This window comes from Pinus tabuliformis, chromosome 1_1 (assembly GCF_031772625.1).
Source record: "Pinus tabuliformis cultivar Carrire ecotype Pingquan chromosome 1_1, CPIR1, whole genome shotgun sequence".
NCBI lineage: Eukaryota > Viridiplantae > Streptophyta > Pinopsida > Pinales > Pinaceae > Pinus > Pinus tabuliformis.
This window is the reverse complement of record NC_142297.1, coordinates 616,915,162-616,941,443: the sequence shown is the minus strand read 5'-3', so window position 1 is coordinate 616,941,443 and position 26,282 is coordinate 616,915,162. Positions and strand designations below refer to the sequence as shown.

The window sequence follows — 26,282 nt, the reverse complement described above, 5'->3', positions numbered from 1 at the left end:
AGAGCCATTTTTTACGTCTACTTTTGTATTTGTTTTTGCACCAAGTTTTGCATCCAATTTTAAGCTATTTTATGCCCCTTTTTGCACCATTTTTTTGTGTCTACTTGTGTCGAATGTTGCACCATTATTTACACCGACTTTTTCATCCAATTTTGCATTTTTTGGGTGTCTAGTTTTACATCGTTTTCACCATCCAAATTTGCATCTTTTTTTGCATCATTTTGTGTCTACATTTGGATATAATTTTGTGTCTGAGTTCGAGCCTAAATTTGCATGTGATTAGGAATCATTTTTTACATCCAATATGGCATCCTTGGTTTCACCTTTTTTCAGCCCCATTTTGCATCTTGTTTTATGTCTTTTCTTACATCTTTTTTTTTTTCCTTTTTTGCACCCAAGTTTGCATCCCAAATTTACACCATTATTTGCATCATCATTTGTCATATTAATTTGTAACGTTTTTTGCTTCTTTTTAACGCTCAACTTTGCATCTTATTTTACATCTAGTGTTGTCTTTTTTTGCATCTAATTTGGTGCCCATTTATGTGTCCTTGTTTTTGCCCAATTTGATATCCTTTTGTATGCCATGTTTTGTTCCCTTCTTTGTGTCAACTATTGCACAATTTTTCACTTCTAATTTAAAGCACTTTGTATGTCAATTGTTTGCATTTTGTATTAATTCCTAGTTTAACATCCAATTTTACTTTCAATTTTGCATCCATGGTTACATCCGCATTTGACTTCTTATATAGAGTATATTTTTCTTTACATATATGACCCCCTTTATAGATTCATAGTGAAATATATGATAGTTTCTAAATATCATTAAAGCAGATATCACAATTCAAAATCATTTGTAAAGAAATTTAAGAGAAATTGACAACATCCATCCAAAAAAATAACAATGTGTCATTAACAATTTTCAAAACATGTATAAAATAGCAACATAATATTAATAAAATCAGTATTATTTTTAATCAAAACAATTAAAATTCAAATATGATTAACAAATCAAAATATTTCATGAATATCGTTATTCTACGATAAATTAACAACATACATAAATCAAACTCATCGTATGATTACAAAATCAAAATGTCTCATTGATATAGGGTAAATTCACAACACCCATCTAAACATAGCAATGTCATTCTACACAATAATTTCTTCATAAAAAACAATGCATGTGCATGCCTAGCTACCACCACCAAGATCATCCTCATGATCATCTTGACCATCCTCATTACTCTGATCCACATCATCACCAACACCGCAACTATCATCATCATCTCCTCCTTCACCACCATCATCCTCATCCTCATCCTCATCATCTCCTGATATATGTTGAACATAATTTGGATCATCATCTTGGCAATCATTACCTATAGCATTCTGACAAAAAAAATCAATATTACATGTTAGTATTAATTACATAACACAACGCATGTTTTTGTTATACAATGTTAACCATAAAATGAGGTAAGATATAATATCTAATAGTACTAAAAAATAAAATGAAAATATGGTTTAAAAGTATATTGGAAATCCAAATAAGATTACATACCATAGAGTCCATCCAAACAACAAATTCAACCCATCTCTTTTGCTGCAGCACCTCCTTTTCCAAATGATTTGGAGGTCTTCCATATTTTAGTTCCTATCAATCAGTAAATAGGGAGAAATTAGATAACAATGACTTTCTTTTAGTACAAAATTTATTAAAAAAATATCACATGTTTAATATACTTACAAAGGTTGTTATCAGTGCTTTTAAACCTTTATGGCACCTCCTTTTCCAAATGATTTGGAGGTCTTCCATATTTTAGTTCCTATCAATCAGTAAATAGGGAGAAATTAGATAACAATGACTTTCTTATAGTACAAAATTTATTAAAAAAATATCACATGTTTAATATACTTACAAATGTTGTTATCAGTGCTTTTAAACCTTTCTGGCCACTACGATGAGTGACTTTTGTCTTGGTTAACCTCGCCTTGGATGCCTTGTCCTTAAACATAAACCAATTCAATTTATTTTCACACAAATACATGTCTAAGATACTTATAAGTATTAATACATTCTAAATAATGTTTAATGAAAAATTCAATACCTGAATGCTCTCATTGCCGGCTTTTCTTTGTGCATCCAACTTCTCATATGATTTTACAAGTTCTTTCCATACTTTAAAAGGTATGTCAATAGGTCTTTGTTTCAGTCTTTGATCTTGAGGCATTTTTTTAATTTTTCTTGTTTGGGTAAAAAATTTGGTTAAAAAAAACCAAACAAGTAATTCACATCAATGGCATGGGGACTCTATGGATATGTGTAAAAAAATGGCTATAAAGAAAACATCCAAAAAACATATGAGCTCTCCCTTTGATGGTCACTTGGGGCATATGGCTGGAAAGGAACAACTCCATTTTCGAAAATCAAGGACAATCCTTTCTCAAAGTCCTTCCTAATATTTGCTCCAAATGTCTTAAAATGAAAAACAAAATTCAAATGTCATCCTTAAACATCTCCCTTAAATATAACGTTGGACCATAAATTCTTCACTTTTATTGTTATCGGCTCTGGAATGATTTTTCTATATGCAATTATATAATAAAATATGTGTGCACTAATGAAAAAACATTGAGTTTCATTTTTCATAATCACAAACAATGAAAAAAGAATCACACGTAACTAGCATCATTTTGGAAATTTTATATTTATTAAAAATCTTTAACATGTTTTCCTCCCATATCTCATAAAAAGGTGTGAAATTTTTTATATACTCTCCAATAAGCACTACAACAAAACCAGCGATTTGGAGGTTTTACACTAAGTTTTTCAACATCGAACTTACTAGGGCTTGCACCACCGGGGTTATTAGTAAGAATCTCATGAGGTTTGCATAGCCATGATTATTAGAATCAAAATAGTAGGATTTGCACTAAAAAACAGTTCATAGAGCTTTCTTGTTGGGGAGAAAATCACAAGTTCAACTTCTGCAGTGCAGAGCACCGAGAGCTCGTAAGCTTTCTTCAGCAATCCACCTACGTTTGGAAAATGTAGCCTGCCTGCTGGCGATGTTCTCAATCCTCTTCCTCTGCATCTTTCCCCTTACTATTCTTGTATGTCCTCTTTCATTTTTCCCTCCAAACAAACCCTCTCAAATTGAGAAAGCAGAACAACTCACTCGATGAGAATCCGAATCCAATTATCGCTTCTAACAATAACCCAATACGATACCAGAAGTGATTACACAAAACCTCATTAACTCTTCATTTGTTTGGAAAAGAGCCAAGCATATACTTCTGACGAGGGTTTCCGTCTCAAGTCTGGCTCGCAGGACGTCGCTTAGTCAATTGCGAGAAAAGTTTTCCACCTGCCTGTCACATTCGGTTTGTCACACTATATATTAAAATAAGGTTGATCATACTAACAATAAGGTTGTATAGTTTAAAAGGAGGGCTCTCCTGACTGCATTTGGTTGGTTTATAGAAAAGATTGCTGGAATGTGTAATGTGAATGCTCTGCTAACTGTTTTTTAAGCATTTGGAAGTATTAAAACCCCCTAGGATAATTAATGTAAGACCTGTTAATTAATGTGTAAAGATGGCTATTGTCCTTGGGCTACCTTAGCTGTTCGTGTTTAGTGATCTGTGGTATTATGACTCCTCAAGTCACTATTAAACCATGAGAACCATGCCCAGGCAAACTAGTGTGACATTGTGGATGAGAACCAAAACTAGACTCCTATAACCTCCTTTTTCATCCTTTAAATTGCAGAATTAACTGATTGTTCTAGTAATCATTCTTGAGCACCTGAAGATGTGCACCCTAAATAATAAGAATAATACCCTGTAACATATGAATAGTCTACAGGTTGATATATATGAATGTTACAGTGTGCAGGAGTATGATTCAATTCCATACGAAAATACAAAACATCTGATAGGATTTCCTTATACCTCATAGGCAAACAACCATTGTCCCTTCTATAGATGAGCAGAATAAGTGTTTGGTTCTCTACACTAAATAAAGACAAAGTATAGTACTTATTGCTGAAAAAATAGGATTTAAATCGCGGTTCAATTGCTTGACATTCAGCTGGTCACAGAATTGTAGAGTGCATAATCATAAGTGATGTTGCGAGCCTCATTGCTCAAAGTCTAAGGGTCTTGCGAGCCATAATCACAGCCATGTATGGCATATCTTGTGATTATGGCATTTTATGAGGTCAATTCTTGTGAAGACATTTCAGTTTATAATAAATTTTGAACCTCAACAGAGTTTTGGCAAGACCTGGCTGAGCTAGGACATCAACAACACAGCTGATATGAATGACATAATCTAGCCTCAAGAGGGAGCCTCTTTTGTTTCATCACTCTAACAATCTATGAAGTGGTGGAAAGCATAACAACTTCCCCTTGAATATGACACCTAAACTGAGTACAAATCCTAAATGATGCAGCCCTTGGTGCATGTCTCTCAAAGTATCGATATTTCAAATGTTGAAAGCTCTTGTGCCCATTTGATATGCATTCGATTGCAGTTCCCCTGAAGAAAGAATCTTATAAAGGTGAGGCCATGGCCAATATGTTAGTCATATCCATTGGAGTTGCCATTGCTTGACAAATTTAGTGTGATCAGTCCCACCATGATTCACATGGGCTTCTACTCAACACTGGCTGTTGCTATTGTAAGAGTCTTCAAGCTCGTTGAACCCATAGTATTGATAAGTGTATTCTTTGGGTCTCTGGTTTTCAAATTTTGCTTATGTTTTCCTCTCAGTATCATTATTTCAAATGCTGAAAGCTCTAATTCCCATTGCTGTGTATTTGATTGTGGTTTCCCTGAAGAAAGAAGCTTATAAAGGTGAGCCCGAGGCCAATATGTTGGCCATATCCATTGGAGTTACTATTTCAGCTTATGGGGAGGCCAAGATGAATGCATGGGAGGTGATTCTCTAGTTAAGTGCAGTTGCATGTGAGATTACCCAATTGGTTCTCATACAAATTCCACGAACATCAAAAGGGATTAAGTTGAATCCCATCACATATTTGTTGCTCCTTGTTGCCTTGTTTTTCTCAGCACCCCCTGGGCCTTAGTAGAATACCCATTTCTCATAATCAGGGTCTCTTCCTTTGATTTGGATTACATGACATTTCTGCTTGTGCCTTGGCTCTTAATCTTGCAGTGTTTCTTCTGATAGGAAAGACTTCAGCCTTGACTATGAATGTTGCTGGTCTTGTCAAGGACTGGCTGCTCATAACATAATCTTTGTCTATAATAAATGAAAAGGTTACAGTCATAAACTTGAGTGGGTGTGGACTGGCTTTTCTGGCTGTCTGTTACTATAATCATTTGAAACTTCAAGCTCTCAAGTCCAATGACAACCAACCAAAGTACCTCAATAGTGCAGCTGATGTCAATGATGAAGGAGAAGGTTTGATAATGACGAGTGGGAGATTCTCAATCAGATATTCAGAACCAATAGAGAAAAATCAAACTCAAGCTTCAGGATTAGGTATTTAGATCATTAATATTGTCTTGTGCTAGAGATTACTGTTCTTGGATTGGCTCCTCTATGCCCAGATCTATTTGCAGGGAACAGGCCAGTCATTGACAGTGAAGAAGATAATGACAAGATTAGTGTATAATGATGGACAGGATGGTGCCATGGTGACAACCTAAATCTCAAGTAAGGAGACATCTGTTCATCAATTTGTCAAGAAGCATGGCCTACAATTCAATTGCTCTAAGCCTATCACTTCTTCCACCTGTCAAATAAATTGTTTCCTATTTGTTTAGTTGACTATGGTTCTAATAAATATACTATTGTTTGATGTAAAAAGACAAAACAAAACAAAAAATATGGAAAGTTGTGACCCCATTTTCTAACTACAAATTGAAATCAGATTACCATAGTGACCACCTCTGCTTATTGGAATCAAAAAGGGGGTGGGTTAACCCAATACGATACCAGAAGTGATTACACAAAACCTCATTGACTCTTCATTTGTTTGGAAAAGAGCCAAGCATATACTTCTGACGAGGGTTTCTGTCTCAAGTCTGGCTCGCAGGACGTCGCTTAGTCAATTGCGAGAAAATTTTTCCACCTGCCTGTCACATACGGTTTGTCACACTATATATTAAAATAAGGTTGATCATACTAACAATAAGGTTGTATAGTTTAAAAGGAGGGCTCTCCTGACTGCATTTGGTTGGTTTATAGAAAAGATTGCTGGAATGTGTAATGTGAATGCTCTGCTAACTGTTTTTTAAGCATTTGGAAGTATTAAAACCCCCTAGGATAATTAATGTAAGACCTGTTAATTAATGTGTAAAGATGGCTATTGTCCTTGGGCTACCTTAGCTGTTCGTGTTTAGTGATCTGTGGTATTATGACTCCTCAAGTCACTATTAAACCATGAGAACCATGCCCAGGCAGACTAGTGTGACATTGTGGATGAGAACCAAAACTAGACTCCTATAACCTCCTTTTTCATCCTTTAAATTGCAGAATTAACTGACTGTTCTAGTAATCGTTCTTGAGCACCTGAAGATGTGCACCCTAAATAATAAGAATAATACCCTGTAACATATGAATAGTCCATCCTGTGCATGTAGGATATGCACATGAGGTCCAATAAAATCACTAACCAGAATACCAGGTGTTATTAAAGCCTCTACAGGTTGATATATATGAATGTTACAGTGTGCAGGAGTATGATTCAATTCCATACGAAAATACAAAACATCTGATAGGATTTCCTTATACCTCATAGGCAAACAACCATTGTCCCTTCTATAGATGAGCAGAATAAGTGCTTGGTTCTCTACACTAAATAAAGACAAAGTATAGTACTTATTGCTGACAAAATAGGATTTAAATCATGGTTCAATTGCTTGACATTCAGCTGGTCACAGAATTGTAGAGTGCATAATCATAAGTGATGTTGCGAGCCGCATTGCTCAAAGTCTAAGGGTCTTGCGAGCCATAATCACAGCCATGTATGGCATATCTTGTGATTATGGCATTTTATGAGGTCAATTCTTGTGAAGACATTTCAGTTTATAATAAATTTTGAACCTCAACAAAGTTTTGGCAAGACCTGGCTGAGCTAGGACATCAACAACACAGCTGATATGAATGACATAATCTAGCCTCAAGAGGGAGCCTCTTTTGTTTCATCACTCTAACAATCTATGAAGTGGTGGAAAGCATAACAACTTCCCCTTGAATATGACACCTAAACTGAGTACAAATCCTAAATGATGCAGCCCTTGGTGCATGTCTCTCAAAGTATCGATATTTCAAATGTTGAAAGCTCTTATGCCCATTTGATATGCATTCGATTGCAGTTCCCCTGAAGAAAGAATCTTATAAAGGTGAGGCCATGGCCAATATGTTAGCCATATCCATTGGAGTTGCCATTGCTTGACAACTTTAGTGTGATCAGTCCCACCATGATTCACATGGGCTTCTACTCAACACTGGCTGTTGCTATTGTAAGAGTCTTCAAGCTCGTTGAACCCATAGTATTGATAAGTGTATTCTTTGGGTCTCTGGTTTTCAAATTCTGCCTATGTTTTCCTCTCAATATCATTATTTCAAATGCTGAAAGCTCTAATTCCCATTGCTGTGTATTTGATTGTGGTTTCCTTGAAGAAAGAAGCTTATAAAGGTGAGCCCGAGGCCAATATGTTGGCCATATCCATTGGAGTTACTATTTCAACTTATGGGGAGGCCAAGATGAATGCATGGGAGGTGATTCTCCAGTTAAGTGCAGTTGCATGTGAGTCTACCCAATTGGTTCTCATACAAATTCCACGAACATCAAAAGGGATTAAGTTGAATCCCATCACATCTTTGTTGCTCCTTGTTGCCTTGTTTTTCTCAGCACCGCCTGGGCCTTAGTAGAATACCCATTTCTCATAATCAGGGTCTCTTCCTTTGATTTGGATTACATGACATTTCTGCTTGTGCCTTGGCTCTTAATCTTGCAGTGTTTCTTCTGATAGGAAAGACTTCAGCCTTAACTATGAATGTTGCTGGTCTTGTCAAGGACTGGCTGCTCATAACATAATCTTTGTCTGTAATAAATGAAAAGGTTACAGTCATAAACTTGAGTGGGTGCAAACTGGCTTTTCTGGCTGTCTGTTACTATAATCATTTGAAACTTCAAGCTCTCAAATCCAATGACAACCAACCAAAGTACCTCAGCAGTGCAGCTGATGCCAATGATGAAGGAGAAGGTTTGATAATGACGAGTGGGAGATTCTCAATCAGAGATTCAGAACCAGTAGAGAAAAATCAAACTCAAGCTTCAGGATTAGGTATTTAGATCATTAATATTGTCTTGTGCTAGAGATTATTGTTCTTGGATTGGCTCCTCTATGCTTAGATCTATTTGCAGAGAATAGGCCAGTCATTCACAGTGAAGAAGATAATGACAAGATTAGTGTATAATGATGGACAGGATGGTGCCATGGTGCCAACCTAAATCTCAAGTAAGGAGACATATGTTCATCAATTTGTCAAGAAGCATGGCCTACAATTCAATTGCTCTAAGCCTATCACTTCTTCCACCTGTCAAATAAATTGTTTCCTGTTTGTTTAGTTGACTATGGTTCTAATAAATATACTATTGTTTGATGTAAAAAGACAAAACAAAACAAAAAATATGGAAAGTTGTGACCCCATTTTCTAACTACAAATTGAAATCGGATTACCATAGTGACCACCTCTGCTTATTGGAATCAAAAAGGGGGTGGGTTAACCCAATACGATACCAGAAGTGATTACACAAAACCTCATTGACTCTTCATTTGTTTGGAAAAGAGCCAAGCATATACTTCTGACAAGGGTTTCCGTCTCAAGTAGCATATACTTCTGACAAGGGTTTCCGTCTCAAGTCTGGCTCGCAGGACGTCGCTTAGTCAATTGCGAGAAAAGTTTTCCACCTGCCTGTCACATACGGTTTGTCACACTATATATTAAAATAAGGTTGATCATACTAACAATAAGGTTGTATAGTTTAAAAGGAGGGCTCTCCTGACTGCATTTGGTTGGTTTATAGAAAAGATTGCTGGAATGTGTAATGTGAATGCTCTGCTAACTATTTTTTAAGCATTTGGAAGTATTAAAACCCCCTAGGATAATTAATGTAAGACCTGTTAATTAATGTGTAAAGATGGCTATTGTCCTTGGGCTACCTTAGCTGTTCGTGTTTAGTGATCTGTGGTATTATGACTCCTCAAGTCACTATTAAACCATGAGAACCATGCCCATGCAGACTAGTGTGACATTGTGGATGAGAACCAAAACTAGACTCCTATAACCTCCTTTTTCATCCTTTAAATTGCAGAATTAACTAACTGTTTTAGTAATCGTTCTTGAGCACCTGAAGATACTCGCCTATACATATTATACTCGTCTAGACATATGATACTCGCATCTCTACGTTTCACTTCTTTACTCTTATCTCGAGCTCTATACATAATCGAAGCTATTCTCTATTATCATAATAGAAACCCCCTCTATTATTTGCATATGTTTCAAACACAAGTATTGAAATGGCAATATCAAGTATGATGGAATTATGTGAAGCTTTAAAGTAGCCCGTGTTGTCATTTAGTTGAAAAGAATTAACACTTATTTGAGATTATTGAGGACATTTAATTCCACGCAATTATATATATATAGTTTAGTCATTATAGTGTTGTGAATAACATTTCAAATGGTACGAGAGCACAATTTTACACACTAGGACCTATGGACCTGCATGCAGTATAGATTGTTAAAGTTATTCATCTTAATTATCTTTAAGCTAACAAATTATTAGATCCCACTGTCGCTCCTAGTGCCCTAGCATAATCGAGTTGTGATGGATAGAACAGGAAAAAAAAAGGAAAAGATAGGGCAACAAATGGTCATTACGCATGAAACCAAGTACAAATTACACGCTAATCTGCTCAACAAAGAGAGGGGGATCAGAATAGTATATCTATTAGTGAACCCAAGTACAAATTACATGCCAACCTGCTCAACAAAGAGAGAGGGGTCAGAATAGTATATCTATTTGTGAAGTTATAATCACGATGCAATCATTTCAAAAAATCACTGATATAATGAAAATACTAACTAAACATAGAATCTAGTCGTAATTCAATTTTGAGTGAGGAATCAACAATTTTCCCGAGAGGCAACCCATATAAAGAACGAGAAAAGGTTTTGGTGTGATATTGGTGGAGAGAGAACATGGCTAGGTACATGATTATACTAATCACAAAGAACAGATGCTGAATTTTTATGTTAAGAGTAACACCTTATTATGGTGGAAGACTTTATTACTGCAGCTTGGGTTAGATATTCCTTTGGTAAACTAGGTAATTATTGAGTAGCAAGTTCAAAAACGTTACCTCTCAAAAGGGCTTACAGAAATTTAATTGAATGAAGTTAATGCACCCAGTAGACAGAGCCATAGGAGATTGTGAATCTAGATTCACGGGGCTATTGAGATCTCTCACTCGAACATAGAAACGTTTAAAAATATATAAATTTGTATATGGATTGAAAGTTTTTGAGAAAGTTTTCATATACTAATGCCTCGCACCTTGCATTAGGTTCAAGGAGCATGTGTTGTCGAGGAGGCTTTGGGTGGAGGTCATCACAGATCACCTTGATGGCCAATTATTTGAGGGCCTAAGAAAAGTCATTTAGCAGCTGTAGATTTTGGATCATGTATAGGGAATAGGGAGGCACCAAGAACACATGTTCTAGGAGTTTATAGATAATACATAGGAAGGCAGGGACCATCTCTTAAAGCCTACAACATGCAGCAGGGGGCTACATGCCCACAACATGCACAACAAAGAAATGTGTCCACATTTACCGAAATGAAGAAATATGAACAACCTACTACAGAGGAATGTTAGATGTGTGGAGGGACATATTTTTAGAGATATTGCCCATAGGTGTACAGAGGGACAAAATTTGAGCAGAATTGGACAACGGGGAGACATATGAACAGAGCGTATAGGATTCAGTCATCTTAGACAGTCAACTTTGATTATTCCAAATCTGCTCAACCTCTCAGAAGGTTGCAAAAACGAATTTGCATTTTATGACAATCTGCCATACTTTGTAACCATTATTCTATTTGTGATACATTTATCTATAAGCTGGGTCATGTCAGTCAATTTTCAAGTTTTCATGGATGAGTTCAAATAAAATCTCTCATAAGCCTAAGTTTTGGTTGCAATCTGAACCTAGCAGTCAGACAAATCTGTGTCAGATATTCACTCTCCTGCTTGTAGGCCGTGCGTTACTCCAAAGTTATCTTCCATCCATATAGAGTGTATGCAGAGTCCATTACGGATACAGTCAACTACAGCAGTCCAACATATAAAGAAACTTTTGATAATGACTATAAAATTCAAATCATAAATGATAAAACTATCAAAATTAAATTTCACATGCAATTTTTCCGAAATTGGATGTTGTCAAATTTAAAATGAGTTTTTGCATCGGTATCAACCCCCAAAACAAGAACCTTCATTGCAGCAAAGAATACCCACTCACTTTTATAACAGGAACTAAAGACTACAGATATGAAAAACTTTAATAACTGAAAACAGCTTTCGACAGCCCTTAAATGAAACCATCTCTACAATTATAAAAATATGGAGCAAAAATTCTTTTAAAGCAAAATCCCACTCACAAAACCATATATACTGCTACTACGGCAAACAATTCCATGGAGAGTATGGAATGCATAAACGACATCAAATTTGCAGTATAACTGAATCTATTTTTCCGAAATTCATAAGAAATGAAAAATACAATGGGATCTTGTTAAGGACATAGCAGCAATGCTTTCTATGAACAATATCTGCTAGTTCAAACCTAAAGAAATCTGCACATAACAAAACTCCACTAAGAACAGATCTGAATCAGGGACTTTAACACCTTGACTTGTACTGGCAAGCACACCAGGTTCACTCTTCCATGAATAACGGTAAACCCACCACAGTCAAGCTTTTCCCTTTCAAGATAGCTAAATTAAGGAACATGAAAAAACCATTTCACTAATTAAACAAGAAAGGATGATCTGGAACTTTTTCCCAATTACCAGTTCTACCATAACAGAAACACTCAGCATGCATAAACCCATTTGCTGGCCAATAAGAAATTACAGGCGGTACCTACTCAGATTTTCCAAGACATCACCTGATATAATTAAAAAAGGATGCGGGTCCATTTATTTGAGCTCGTCTTTTTTTTTAACAGAAACAACTCATTCTTTTTGGAAGGAACGGATCAATCTCCTAGGACGTGTCGCCCAGGGGATTACCACGTATATGTGAGAGGATGTAAGAAACAACACACTTGGGACTCGAACCTAGGCTAGTGAAGAGGTAAACTCTCACCGATTTACCAGGTAAACTCTCACCGAGGTAAACAGAACGCAAGGGCAAAACACCCAGCGGGGAGATGAATTATTTTACCAATTTTTGCTCAAGAAAAGCAATGCCATTAAATTGTCTTCAATTCTTGTCATATCAGCTAACACCATAAACTGATAGAAAAAGGGTGCATATACACATTGTTTTATAGCCCTCGAGTTTCCTTATAAACCGAATAAGCACGATTCAACCCTAATTTTTTTTCCCAAAATTCACACGAACATAATTTAGAAAGGAAAAGAAGGAAACCCTTAGATGGTTGTTTTTTCTCCTTTTCTTCTTAAAATTGACAGAGATAAAACAATTAAAGAAAAATAAAACGCAAGGGAAAAATGAATCCCACTGTGGGATGAATTATTTCACAAGTTTTCTAAACAATGGAAATTTCAATTAATCGTCTGTCTCTTATTTTCCGTCACTTCTTTGAACCAGAAAACTGCATAAATTGATCGAAAAAAAAAAGATATAAAGTCATTTTTTCTCCCCTCGCATTTTATTCGAATCCATAGAAATTCTATTCTACCATAATGTTTACCCCCATATTCACATAAACCCACCAGAAACAAAAATAGAGAAACCTTACGATGATTTTTTTGTCCATAGAAACCCAATTCAACCCTGATGTCTTTTCCCAGATTCAAATAACCCCAATTGATAAAGAAAAAAGAGAAACCCTAAGATGGTATTTTTTTAAACCTGCTATTCTTCTTAAAATTCATACAGATCAAACTGAAAAATTAGAAATTAAGCAAATTTGCGTACATGGAAAACCCCTCAGACATTGGCAACAGCCGGGGTAGGGCCGCCGAGGAAGGAGAGAAATCCAGGAACGGGCTCCTCTTCGTCCAAAAAGAGATCTTCAGGAACCCTAAACGCGCCATGTGCGCACACCATCGCTACCCCGATCATCAACGCCGAAATGAGCACAGCCCCGACGCTCGTCATAAAGACGATAACAATCGTAAGGACTGTCAGGATTCCCAGCACCTCCCGGTCGCTATAGGTTCTATCGAGCAGAACCAGGGGCTCCCTCCTCAACAGATAAAGGAAGATCCAGCCCCCTAGGAGAGCAACGAGGAGGAAAAACGAGATAGGGTTGGACAAAAGGCTGAAAGCGAGAACGCCAGAGAGCAGGAGGAGGTAATTCACACGGAAGTATGTCCAGTTCTTGCGGACCCTGGTGACCGCTTCTGCCATGGATGCGAGCTTTGCCAGGGAGTTGCGGTCTACGAGCTCCGGCCATGGCCTCCTTTGGGAAAGGGCGTTGTTGGTACCTTCTAAGAGCCCAGAGAAGAAAACACGAGCGGCGGTCGGCGTCGTTGGCAACGTCGTTATTGTAGGCACCGTGTCTGCAGATGACGATGTTGGAAGAGGGCTATAAGCAGCTGCCATTTTCTGGTTCTGGTCTGTATTAGAGTCTGTAAGCAGGGAACTACGTGGAAAAGATCGCAGCAGCGCAGGAGCAGAGGCCTTCTGAATCAAAATGTATTATCGGTGTGGAATGGCAACACCAGCCTCATAACAATGAATATGAATAGCCCTCTAATTTGACGTTTTCGTATTGATTTGTTGAGACTAATTTTTTCATCTTTGGTTTTCACATTGCCCAACGGTGTGTCCTTCAACATTTATGATTTTTATATGTTTAGTTAGTATATATTATGTTGATATATTAGTTAATTATGTAGTCGTAAGAGTGGATGGTTGACTTTTGTGTGGGAAGGAAAACTGAAAAATGGTTTTATGAATTAAAATATCAATATATTAATAAATATAAAAATGGTTGATTATAGTTATTTTCTTTCATTTGCATTTGTTAATGGGATTGTGTTAGGTGGTGGGTGGTGTTAGGTGATGGGTGATGTATGTTAGAAGAAATAATATAATTGTGATAACTAATAATTAATGTGGTTATATAAATTAAATGGTTGATAAATTCTGGTATGTGTAATAATTTTAGTTCATTGTACTTGGTGTATGTGAATACAACTATGTAAATTTTGAATATATGTAAATTATGTGAAAATAAACTCATGAATACCTTGACTGCGCTAACATGCAGTGAAGTTTGGAATGGGCAGATTGGGGAAGGACATCACCCATATTGTCCCCCTTCCTCATGGAATGTGGCTGAGACAGGACATCACCCATATTGTCCCCCTTCCTCAAGGAATGTGGCTGAGACAGGATGATAGCCTTAAGGGAAAACAAAAAGATGACTAGACAACAAGTTGAAGAGTGTGGAAGAGTAGTCGAAGTGTGTGGAAGAGGCACATAATAATGGGTACAGAAGCTTGCTGCACAAAGAACATGCAGAATGCTAGAGACTGTGAAACAAGGGAGTCTTGGGAGAAGACACTAGAGAAGAAATTTGTGTCAAGTTGTTGGTGAGAAGATAACATGTGTAAAGATGGGTGCGATTGAACCCAATGCTTTGTGAATTAGGAATACATTTCTTGTGACCGCATGAAGGCCATTGAACCATGTGTTTAAGCTTGGAGGGCCAGTGGGAACTCATTGGAGGAATTGGGTCACTATGGTGCTTGCCATGAGGTTGATAAACCACCTGGACATTGGATTATGGACCCCTACGATTCTTGCCATGAATATGCAACTGATAAACCACCAAAAGCAGTGGATTTCGCCTCTTGGAACTGAGATATAACCCATTTAGCCTTAGGTGAAGTCATGTGTTTTAACCCAAAGAGCAAGTGAATCACTATGGTGGTTACTGCTAGAAAGTGATTGATAAACCACCTAGACAGTGGACTCCTCATCATGGTTATGTGATTAAGCCTTGGGTGTGAATTTCCTTGAATACACATCCCCTCGAACTTTAGATCTGGTTCGAAGGGGCGGGTGGTTAGCTACAATAAAGGCTACAGTGTGACTAGCCTATGGTTGGATGGAGAGTTGAAGTCCCTCCTTCAGTTTCCAACCATATTGAAACACATAGATAAGTGTAACATGTTTGTGTATATTGTCTTATGGACTATGATGACTTTTGTTTTGAAGCAATATCTTGTGTGTTTGTAAATGTGATAATTCCCTGGCTGTGAAGTTCGTTGATATGTTCATGAGTGGAATAACATTTGCAAAATTATGGTTTCGATACTTACTTGGGCTATGTTATTTATTATTATGTTCATGATGAAAGTGTAGTTATGTGTTTATGTATACGTAAATGTACCCTAAGAACATGTTGATGAACATATAGTTCAGACCACTCATGCACTGGTTATTTAGTGTGAATCGAGAGTTGGGCTTTAGGCCTTGGGTTATATTACACATTAAGGCCTTGAGTAGTTAGGCTAGGTGAGGTAGCAATCATCCTACTTTATAAGCCCACTACATCCACGTCATTAGGACGGGTAGGTAGTGTGAGAACTGAACTTCATCCCTATGCTAGTGAGCCCGAGACTAAGTGGGCACTGGTGGAACCACATCCCAACAAAACCATGCCGCATGAACTGGCGCCGACCATCACCCATCAGTTGTCGTTTATGTCCTCAATAAACCAATCAAATCAACACAATAACCAACGCAATTTAGTGTAGACAAAAGAGTTGAGTGTGGGGCCTAGGTGGAACTAAGAGCGTTGGGAGAGTTGTTTGCCATCCACTGCTCATCACTTGTTGTTGAGTTCTTTGTAACCTACAACATAGTGAGAGCATCAATGGAGGCATGGCTGACCCGATCAAAGTTCCAAAGTGGAACCTTGAGTCCACCTTTACCGCTCGCCTCCTGCCACCCTTCTTCTTGGTTGACACCGAGCACCGTGGGTAGAAATAACTTGTAACGATATGACGTGGGCCTGATGGTGGGACTCACCAAGATGTCTTGTCAAAGTTATGCAAAGGCCATAGTTTATATGTTTTCATGGCCTCTTGTGATAGGATGAGCTTTAATCAAGTGTAACTATTGATCTAGGAATATGATTAAGGTAAAATTGATATTGTCGGAAAGCTCTCAACAAGCTAAATGCAATGGCGATATCGAAAGTTAATTCCATAGACTTACAATAATTAGAGTTTTCTCTAACCCCATCTTCGTAATGGACCCTGGGGATCGGGTTGACGATAAGTAACACCCCCCTCAGCTGGTTGGGAACCTTTAAGGGGGTGAAGGGAGGTAGTTACATAGTGGTATCAGGGTCCAAGTCCAACACTTGCACTAGATGGGCCTTGAAAGATAAAGTTAGAAGCTTTGTTAAGAGTTATAGAGTGGATCATAAAAGAGCAATCACTAAACCCGAAGAGGCTCACACACACCCACACAATAAAAAAAATTGACTTGATAATTTAATTGTTACATGGTACATGTGTGTTAATGATGACTTTGCATTTGATGTGATTGTTGGTTTGACAGGTTGATTAAATGTTATTTTGATTCCTAATATGCATATTGTTATGGGATTTAAAATTTTAGCTAGTTTCATATCAACATGCCTATTACAGATATGCTGAGGTGATCAGTAAATTGAGTTGATTTATTTTTTATTGGCTAACATTCATGTGTGTGCAAACACACACACACACAGAATAATATGAAAATTCTAGCAAGGATAAAGAAATGAGCAGCAGAATGGTAGAATACAACATGCCCAAATCCTATCATCATTAGGAAGAGGAATCGGTGGGAAAGAGGTTGAAGAAAAATTCCCCTAACTAGATGGAGACCCTCAGGAGTTTGAGAGATGGATTGAGAAGCTACAAAGCAAATAATGAGAATATTGTTTGAGCATAAGAAAGACATATGATACTCGTTCTCGAGCTCTATACATATTATACTCGTCTAGACATATGATACTCGCATCTCTACGTTTCACTTCTTTACTCTCTTCTCTACCGAGATAAAGATCTAGATCTAGTATAACTTAGCCATTCCAATAGCCAATAGTCTTTAGTCCTATTTAGTACCCTTCTAATAGTCCCCTTGGCATAGTAGGTAGATATTGATTCCTTGTCCATGCATGAAGTTCCATAGCAAGAGATTAGACCCACTTCACCATTGACCTTAGCATATGGAAGGAAGGAGGTGTAGATGCCAGTCATAAGGCCAGGAGGTGCCCTTCTAAATAAGCCCATAGCCGATTATAGAGGAATCCCCTATTTCATCGCAGATTGATGCTTAATATTGAATTTGCCATAATGTTCCTTGCTCTCGACACGACACTGGTGAATAAGAAGCGGGGGGGGGCTTGACAAAGCACCCAACCCCTACTTTAGCCCATTGATCGGTGAGGCACCCAACCCTTCACCTTCTCTCTTTGACCCTGCAGCGCTTAACTACGGTACTCTCTCACTTCGCCTAGCTAGGTTGTTCCTAAACTTGACCATGCCTAGCCGGGTTGTGAGCCTAACAATTGGTTGGTCGGGGGAACACCATCAAATACCAGAATTTCTTAGGTAGGGGTTGTGAGCCCTAGCTTTCTATCTTCTTCTATGTAATTTGAATAGAACACCATCAAATACCAGAATTATCAATTCCCATTCTCCAAAACTTTTAAATGTGCGGAACTGAGACAGAAATCATTCAATCAAAACACTCAAAATGCATCTGAATGCTGATCCATTAACTTAAAGAACTTCTTCCCAAACTCTGCCATTTTTTAAACAAAATTTTGAGCACAACCTTGTCTAGTCCATTTATAGAGAGCGTTAGTTTATGAAATCTTGCCTGTAAGCCAAAATAGAGTCAAAATTTTCCATTGAAAGCTCAGAATGACTGAACCAGAAATAACCCTTGTGAAATTTGTTGCTTAAAACATTGTTTTGAGCACGGCCTCTTTCTTTAGATTTATTTTAGATAATACGGTAGCTTATTTAATGAAATATTTCCAGAAATTTGAAATATGGCAAATTTTTCCAATCAAGAACTCTAAATAATTTCATTAGGACAAGGCGTAGAGGATTCATGACGGCGACAAGAAAATAATGGCGCTTTGCAATTTTAGCACTCTCTTGCAGAAAAATACCTTTTCTGAAATCGTTTTGACCACGAAGAAACGCAGATGAACTGTTGGAAGTCGTGTAGAGAGAGATCTGGTGGCTCGTGGATCGATTCTGGGGCAATGTTTATGTGATTGCAAACCATGATTGTTCATATGCGAGCATCCATAAAATCATCTCATTAACGCCACATGCATTGCATTTAAAACTCAAGCAAATTCTCTCATATGCTAAGGAATTTATAACATAGAGGGTAAGAAACCAACATACAGAACAATCCATGCAAGTGAGTCAAACTAGATCAAAAGAGAGAACGACACTTGGAAAACAGAGCACCGCTAACCAACCTAGAAATGACTCTTCAGTTCACCACCGAGTCGAGGTTCTTGCCATGGATCAACCGCCTCCAATTGATCTATGCAATGGGTATTTAATACCTTATTTCATGATATGGTTTCCATTAGCGGTGTCTCGCTTTTATGGATCTTTTTATCCATTTGCGTAGGCTTATCTCATAAAAGCTCACCTTTCTCTCCCATGAGGATTTTCCTCATAGAAGATTGCCTTTCTCTCCCGCACAACTTTTATGTTTTTCTCAATGGATATTTATCTCCAATCCATCCAACTTATCTAGAATTAAATCGAGAAGCTTTACCATGAAAGAATTATCCTTTCCCATTCACCAATGTGATTTGGCAAGAATCTCATCTCTTGGTGTCTCGCTTTTCCAAGTGATTAATTTATTAATAATGTATTTACTTTTTATATTACACATCATACCTAGCTTTTCTCAGCTTAGGTTTGCAAAGTTTGACACACAAGGGAGGGGTGTTACATTTTGGATCCCTCTCTTTCCTTAAGATCCCTCCAACTGCAGCTAGAGTTCTTAGATGACTGTAAGGAGGAAGCCCCTATTGGAAAGGGACAGACAGTTTGAAGGTGTCTATCTTGTTGGTAATTCCTATATCGAAAAGTTGTATTTTCATAGTCCAAGGGTTGGGAATACACAATTCCCATCCACTTGAGCTCAATTTTATCTCGCAAAACTTCATTGGGATCTACCTAAACACATATGCAAACATAGGTGAAAATGCCTTTCAAAAGTCTTTCCCTGTCTACTTTGACGAATCTTCCAATAAAATTGCCCACTTTTTCTAAGAGATCTAGATGGGTAAAGTGAATGGGAAAACTGGGAATCTTACCCATACTAGAGTAGTCATCAGCAACATAGTGAGAGGATTGAAGTTGGGAAACCATGGCTTCACTAGAAGACCAACTCATCCCCAAAACCATGGACCTTGGTCAAGGATTTTTTTCTTATCCTCAAGACATTTGAAGATCACCACAAAAAAACATGGGTCTACATCCACCCAAACCGGCGTTCATCCAATCCTATCATAATCGAACAGAAAAACGCTACTTTTTCAATAGAAAATGGGGAATAAAAGTATCACCCAAGGATAATGACCATCGCATCAAGCGCTCAATCATAAGGGAGGAGCAATAATTTGACAATCACACGTCCTTGATTTCTGTTGATTTAACTCTGAACACTCACGTAATATTCTCTTGCTTGGCGAATTAAACACCACTGCATGGAATGGACGAGGATTGAGCCGAACCCTGGATGAAGCCACTTCATTCTCATCTAAACACAAAACTATATATACGTCAAAGCTATTACAATAGATTCTGACTGTCGAATACTTTTTAGTTGAACAACATTTCCTTAGTCGATAGAGAGAAGACGGCTCCGAGGATGAACCCTAGATTTGCCGCCTCCTTGGCCTCGGCCGCCATCGGGTCTTTGAACGCCCCTGCTGCGGATGGTTTCGAGAGATTCATGCACAGGTTAAGGGTCTTTTTCCTCTCTGCAGATTCGCAAGATGTCCATACCAAGAACGTTGGCGCCGCAGACACGGATGCTTACGCAGATCTCTTTGCCGAGAGCTCTGGGGTAGCATGGCCTCAGCCCCCTGCTTCCACAACGCGCTTATGTGGCCCTCTTCAGAATGCCGGCGCAGCGGCCAAGGACGATCACGCAGAACCCTTCGCTGCTTCTCCTCTGACCGTGGCTTTCGGGAAGGAAGGGTTTGCACCGATTGGCTGTACGCCTCTTTTGCCCATGAGGCAAATCCAGGAAACGAAAATCAATCAACGTGTATGCCTCCTCTCTTCACAGATCTGCAGGGGAAAGAGGCATTCAGACTTTTCTTCCTCATTCTAGATACAAATCAAGCTCATTACAGGCAAAACTATGCTATAATGGGTAAGCCAGACGGATCTAGTGCAGAATCTCAAGCATACTCTGAACATCAAACTGGGGATCCCCTCTGCAGCTCAACGACTTCTCCACGAAGGTAAACAACTTGAGGATCTCTATCCTATTTCTTTTTACGGCATTAAGAAAGATGCATCCATTATTTTAACCCTTCGTTTGAGAGGAGGATATGCTGGAGAGTCATCCTCAGCTAAGGCATTTTCATATAAAGATGCAGTCCATGCTAAGACGCCTGAAAAGATAGTTCCACCAGTTCAGGCTCCACCCAAGCCTTTTTTGGTTGACAAATTGGAGGAGGTTCCCTCTGTTGAGATCTCTTACTCTGACCTGGCAGACGACACCCAAAAATTCGCTGAAAGGGCCATCATCTGCAGATTCAATGGGCTCTGGCCACGCTCAAAGGATCTTTATGACTGGATCAATGACAACTGGACTCACCGTTGCAAGATTTACTTCTGTGCAAAGGGATATTTTATAGTGTTGTTCGATAATCTCGAGTACTACGAAAAGGCCTTAGAAGAAGGCCCTTGGTTCATGGGTTCGGCAGGCCTCTTCTTAACTCCATGGTTCCCAGACTTTGACCCAGCTTCTGCAGTTATCACTAAAGCCCCTGTCTGGATCAGACTTCCAAATCTCCCAATATACCTGTGGAGCACAGAAGTATACAGGCAAATAGGCAACACTTTGGGTTGCTTTTTAATGGGAGATTACCAGAGGGAACGGCAAGGTCTCTACACATATGCTAGAATTTGTGTGGAGCTAGATTTAAGCAAGGGATTGCCAGAGCAAATCAATCTCAAGATCAATGACACTGTTTGGACCCAGTTTCTAGATTACGAAAACACTGCCTTCCGATGCCGCCATTGTCACCTAACAGGGCACCTACAGAACTCCTGCCCATCGCTGACAGCAAGATCGAAAAAGGGAATCTTCGCAAAAACCAAACCCAAGCGTTGGGCTCCCTGTCCTCCGCCGCCAGCTGGGAGCTCCAGCTCCCCAAGTTCGGAGGATGGGGAAAGCGATTCAGAACCGGACCAGGCGCCTCAGCCGATGGATCCGCCCATGGATACTATGGGGCACACCCATGACACAACAATCTCCCAGAAACGCGCCCATGAGACCTCCTCTGAATCAGAAAAGGAATTCCCGATGATAGAGAATTCCAGTCTTCAAGTTGTCTTAGCTCATTCTCCCCATGATGGCTGGACAAAAGTCAACAAAAAGAAAGGGAAAAAACAATGTGTTGTAGTTTCTGCCCCTATGGGGTAAAAGTCAGTTAGTCAGTCTGTGATCTCAAGTCATCTGATGTAGCTATGAGTTTGAATCTTTCCTCCGAGACCGAGGTTGATGGATCCATCATTTCCGGTCTGTCGGTCTCTTGCTTCTCCTGATTGTACTATATTTTACTTAATAGAATTAGTCTTTATCGAGAAAAAAAAATAGATTCTGACTGTCAACACCTCGAGGTTCTGTTTATATGTGGCTACTTTTTATGGTTACTATTGAATGTGTGATTGGCAATAGTAATGGCAACTTAGGGCTGCCAAATTTCCTTCGATTCCCTCACTACATCCTAACGCAAATAGTTGTTCAATGCCTTGGTTGTGTTTCAAAACTGGTAGGCAGCGTCTTCTTTGATATTTCTCGATGGTTTTAATTCCACTACAATCACAACTTTCATTTACATAAACTTCGTGTTTTCGCACGAGCGACGATTGTTCCAAGGTGAAATGTCACTTGGATGGTTTCAATGTTGTTGACCCATCATAACTAACTAACGGATATGCCCATTACAATTTTATACCACCCCATTATCAATATCAATTATGCATGGGAACCAATTAAAGCAACTTTTCACATTAATTTTATATGAGCATGAGAACATGTGTTAACAAGCAGCCCACAAAGCCTCATTTTGAATGCCATAGTCACTTAGAAGGAATTCCTCTTGTAGTAGCATCCTCCCTACTAAACTTTGCTAGTGCTAACATTAGAACCACCATTACAACAAGATATCTTTCTAGTGTTGACAACAACATTATAGCAAGATACCTCAAGAGAGATAGAAAATTTAAAAAGTATGATAGTAATACGTATCCAGAAGATGGTATTGAAACTAGTAATTGTTCACGAATCCATAAGATTGTAAGGTCATTCTCATTATCATAATCATTGTCATCATCATCACCATCATCCTTGTCATTGTTATTTCCATCATTACATTATCATCATAATCACCATTCATGCCATCATCATCATCATTATGGACATTGTTTGCAATTGTTCATAATTGTAGATGTTGTAAGAAATATCATCAACCCAAAAAATGTGATCAGTGCTAGAAAAGGGTTGTTTAGGAAACATTGATATACGTAAGAGAAATAACAACTCTATTTTTGACAGATGATCGATGATCATCATCATCACCACCATTATCATCGTCATTGTCATTTTTATCATCCCCATCATCATCATTAATGTAATTTCTATCGACATTGTTGTAATCATGCATCATCATCATTCATGCCATTATTGTTTTTGATGATGACCTAGATGAAAATGATGATCATGACACCAAAGATAATGCTTATGATTATGACAATGACAACATCTAAAATTGGGAAGATTCGCCAACGTCATTAGCATCGTCATCATCATAATCATTGCCATCATCATCATTGTCATTGTAACCACTATCGTCTTTATCATCATAATCACAATTCATGTCATCGCCATCATCTTCATTTTCATCATTGTCAATATTATTGACATTGTCATCAATTGTTCATAATTGTCAATGCCATAAGGAATATCATCAATGCAGAAAATATGATGAGTGTTGGAAAAGGGATGCAAAAGCGAACATAGAAATGGGGGCAACAATAGAAGTAAAATTGGATGAAAAGTGGATACAACATAAGTAGATGCACAACAACATGAAAAACCTGAAACAAAAGTGGATGCAAAAGTAGATGCAGTTGTCAATGCAAACTTGGATGCAAACATGAAGGCAAAAGTGGAAGCAAACATGGGTCCAATGGTAGGTGTAAAACTTGGCACAAATTGTGGTGAAACAAATGTGGATGCAACAACGGAAACAAAAGTATATGCAAAAATGGATGAAACAAAAGTGGATGCAATAGGGGATGCAAACGTGGAAGCAAATGTGGTTGCAATGGTAGGCGCAAGATATGGTGCAACAAAAGTGGATGTAACAATAGACAAAAAAATATGCAAAATAAGATGCAAAAATGGATGTAAAAGTGGAAGCAAACATTGATGCAACAGGCAAAACAAAATTGGATGCAAAAAATGGATATAATGTAAGTAGATGCAAAAGTAGATACAAAACGAGATGCAAAACCCAATGCATAAACCTGACATAAAAGTGGATGCAAAAATAGATGCAATATTTGATGCAAAAGAGGATGTGAACATGGATGCAAAATTGGAAGCAAACGTGGATACAACAGTGAGTGCAAAACATGGTGCAAATTGTGGCATAACAAAAGTGGATGTAATGATAGATGCAAAAAAAGAATCAAAGTATGATGCAAATGAAGATGTAAAAAGGGATGCAAAAAGTGAAATTTAAAATGGGTGCAACAGTGGATGCAAAATTGTGTGCAAAAGTGGATGCAATAGAAGTCGATGCAAAAGTAGATGCAAAAAGAGACACAAAACCCGATGCAAATCCCTGTCCAAAATTGGATACAAAAAGGGATGCAAAAATAGATGTAGTAGTTGATGAAAACCTAGACACAAATGAGGATGCAAACGTGGATGCAAAATTATAATCAAAAGTGGGTGCAAAAGGAGGTGCCAAACTAGGCGCTAATTGTGGCACAAAAATATTAGATGCAATAGTGGGTACAATAATAGATGCAAAAGAAGATGTAAATATGGATGCCAAACAAGAGGGCAAAGTGGATGCAACAAAAGTAGATGCAAAATTTTATGCAAAACTAGACACAAAACACGATGTAAAACTTGGCGCAAAAGGGATGCACAAATGGATGAAAAAATGGATGCAAAAAATGATTTAAAAAAGGATGCAAAAAAGGATGCGAAAGTCGATGCAAAAGTTGATGCAAGTGTAGGTGCAAAAAGTGGATGCAAATGAGGATGCAAAAGTATGTCAAACAAAATTAGGTGCCAAACTTGATGCAAAACCTGGAACAAAACCTGGTGTAAAGGATGACACAAAACTTGGCATAAAATTTGGTGCAAAACGTGGTGCAAAACCTATTGCAATACCTGGTGCTAAACTTGGTGTAAGATTTGGTGCAAAACTTGATGCAAATTTTGTGTCAAGTTTTGCACCATATTTTATAAATGGATGCAAATAGCACCAAAAATTGGCTCTAGATGCAAAAAAAGAAGTAAAAAGGGACGCTAATCGTTGGTTTTGTTGTAGTGTCCCTGGCATATGAGTTAAGTTGCATCCATTTAGTGGAAGGATGTTTTGGAAACTTTTGGTCTATTGCCTTCTGTATAAGTGATATGCCATTTGGGCACAGATTGTAAGGGATAAACTATAGTATCAAAAGTCTTTTGTTTGTAATACAACTTCTACATCAGAACTTTAACTAATGATTTTGAATGTTCGGAGTAAGCTTCTTCATGAGCTTGGAAATAAAATGTGCTAGTTCACATGTCTAAATTCTGTATATGGGGCTCAGAGAAGGTTACACAAGAAAGAAAGGGTTTTATGCAGATTACTTGTATATTGATCATTCATATAGATAAAAGTTAAAACCATATGTGTTACAACTTACATGTAATGTGCCATTTCTACAGAGCTATGATCCTACATCCTTGTGATACTACTATTAACGATATCTCTATATTGCTTGGAACTATTACTATTTTGCATATAGTGTGGTTGTTGCAGTTACTACTCATTTTTAGCTGCATTGCTTGATACTATAATCTAGGACAAGAGCCAACTCAATGGCTTTGCATTCTTTTCAAAAGGAAACGATAGCCTCAGAATCCAGAAAGGTAACGGAGGGCCCCACAAAAAATACAGGATTAAATCCAAACCAAAAGATCTATGTTCTTCCTAGAGATTCTAAAGGGCATTTCATCAGCTCTACCAGAATGAATGGGGGAAATGAAGGTGAGATCTTATATTCTCGATGGAAACCAACAGATAGGCACAAGCCTAAAAAGAGGTCAACGAATTCTGCAAAGACTTCTGCAGTCCACAATGAAACTAATTTTGTTATGAATGTTGCACTTTTAAATGCAAGATTTGGAAAATCAACTTCCATTTAGACATTGTTTCTAGTCCACAAGGATTACCATGGTGGGAAGAGATTCCTTTCATGGGATAAATGTATTCCTGAATTGAATAGTGTTGTGGCAGGATAAGCAGCATTTTCATTTGGCAATATCGAAATAGGTTCTGTTGGCATGGAAATTCCCTTTGCTAATACAAAATTAAATCATGTGGCAGCACCATTACCTGAAAAAGCAAGGGATCTCCCAATTTTTTTCATTCAAAGAAAAAATCTCTACAGTCACCATTAATCTAGTAGAACAACTGGCTATATAATGTGATGGCCTGCATTCATAAGAGGTTTGT

The 26,282-nt window shown here is 38.0% G+C and overlaps 1 protein-coding gene and 1 pseudogene across 2 annotated transcripts; both read right to left on the bottom strand.

Annotated features, from left to right (window-relative positions):
* Positions 1-1,000: 1,000 nt before the first annotated feature.
* On the bottom strand, positions 1,001-8,134 carry LOC149214810 (uncharacterized). Its single transcript, XM_089392419.1, has 4 exons — positions 2,112-8,134; positions 1,923-2,009; positions 1,565-1,657; positions 1,001-1,392 (listed from the first exon to the last, which is right to left on the bottom strand). The coding sequence occupies exons 1-4, from the start codon at positions 2,232-2,234 to the stop codon at positions 1,195-1,197; spliced, it is 501 nt and encodes a 166-aa protein (XP_089248545.1). The 5' UTR covers positions 2,235-8,134; the 3' UTR covers positions 1,001-1,194.
* A 1,866-nt stretch (positions 8,135-10,000) lies between these two features.
* Positions 10,001-14,075, bottom strand: LOC149214809 (PRA1 family protein B1 pseudogene; annotated as a pseudogene). The gene is made up of 2 exons (XR_016250955.1): positions 13,223-14,075; positions 10,001-12,896 (listed from the first exon to the last, which is right to left on the bottom strand). The product of XR_016250955.1 is annotated as a PRA1 family protein B1 pseudogene (transcript).
* Between the last annotated feature and the right edge of the window lie 12,207 nt (positions 14,076-26,282).

Excerpts from the sequence above, each read along its gene's own strand:
- LOC149214810 (XM_089392419.1), bottom strand. The coding sequence starts at position 2,234 with ATGCCTCAAGATCAAAGACTGAAACAAAGACCTATTGACATACCTTTT. Across the intron at positions 2,010-2,111 it reads CCGGCAATGAGAGCATTCAG|GACAAGGCATCCAAGGCGAG; the intron begins GTATTGAATTTT and ends TTTATGTTTAAG. Across the intron at positions 1,658-1,922 it reads AAGCACTGATAACAACATTT|GAACTAAAATATGGAAGACC; the intron begins GTAAGTATATTA and ends ACTGATTGATAG.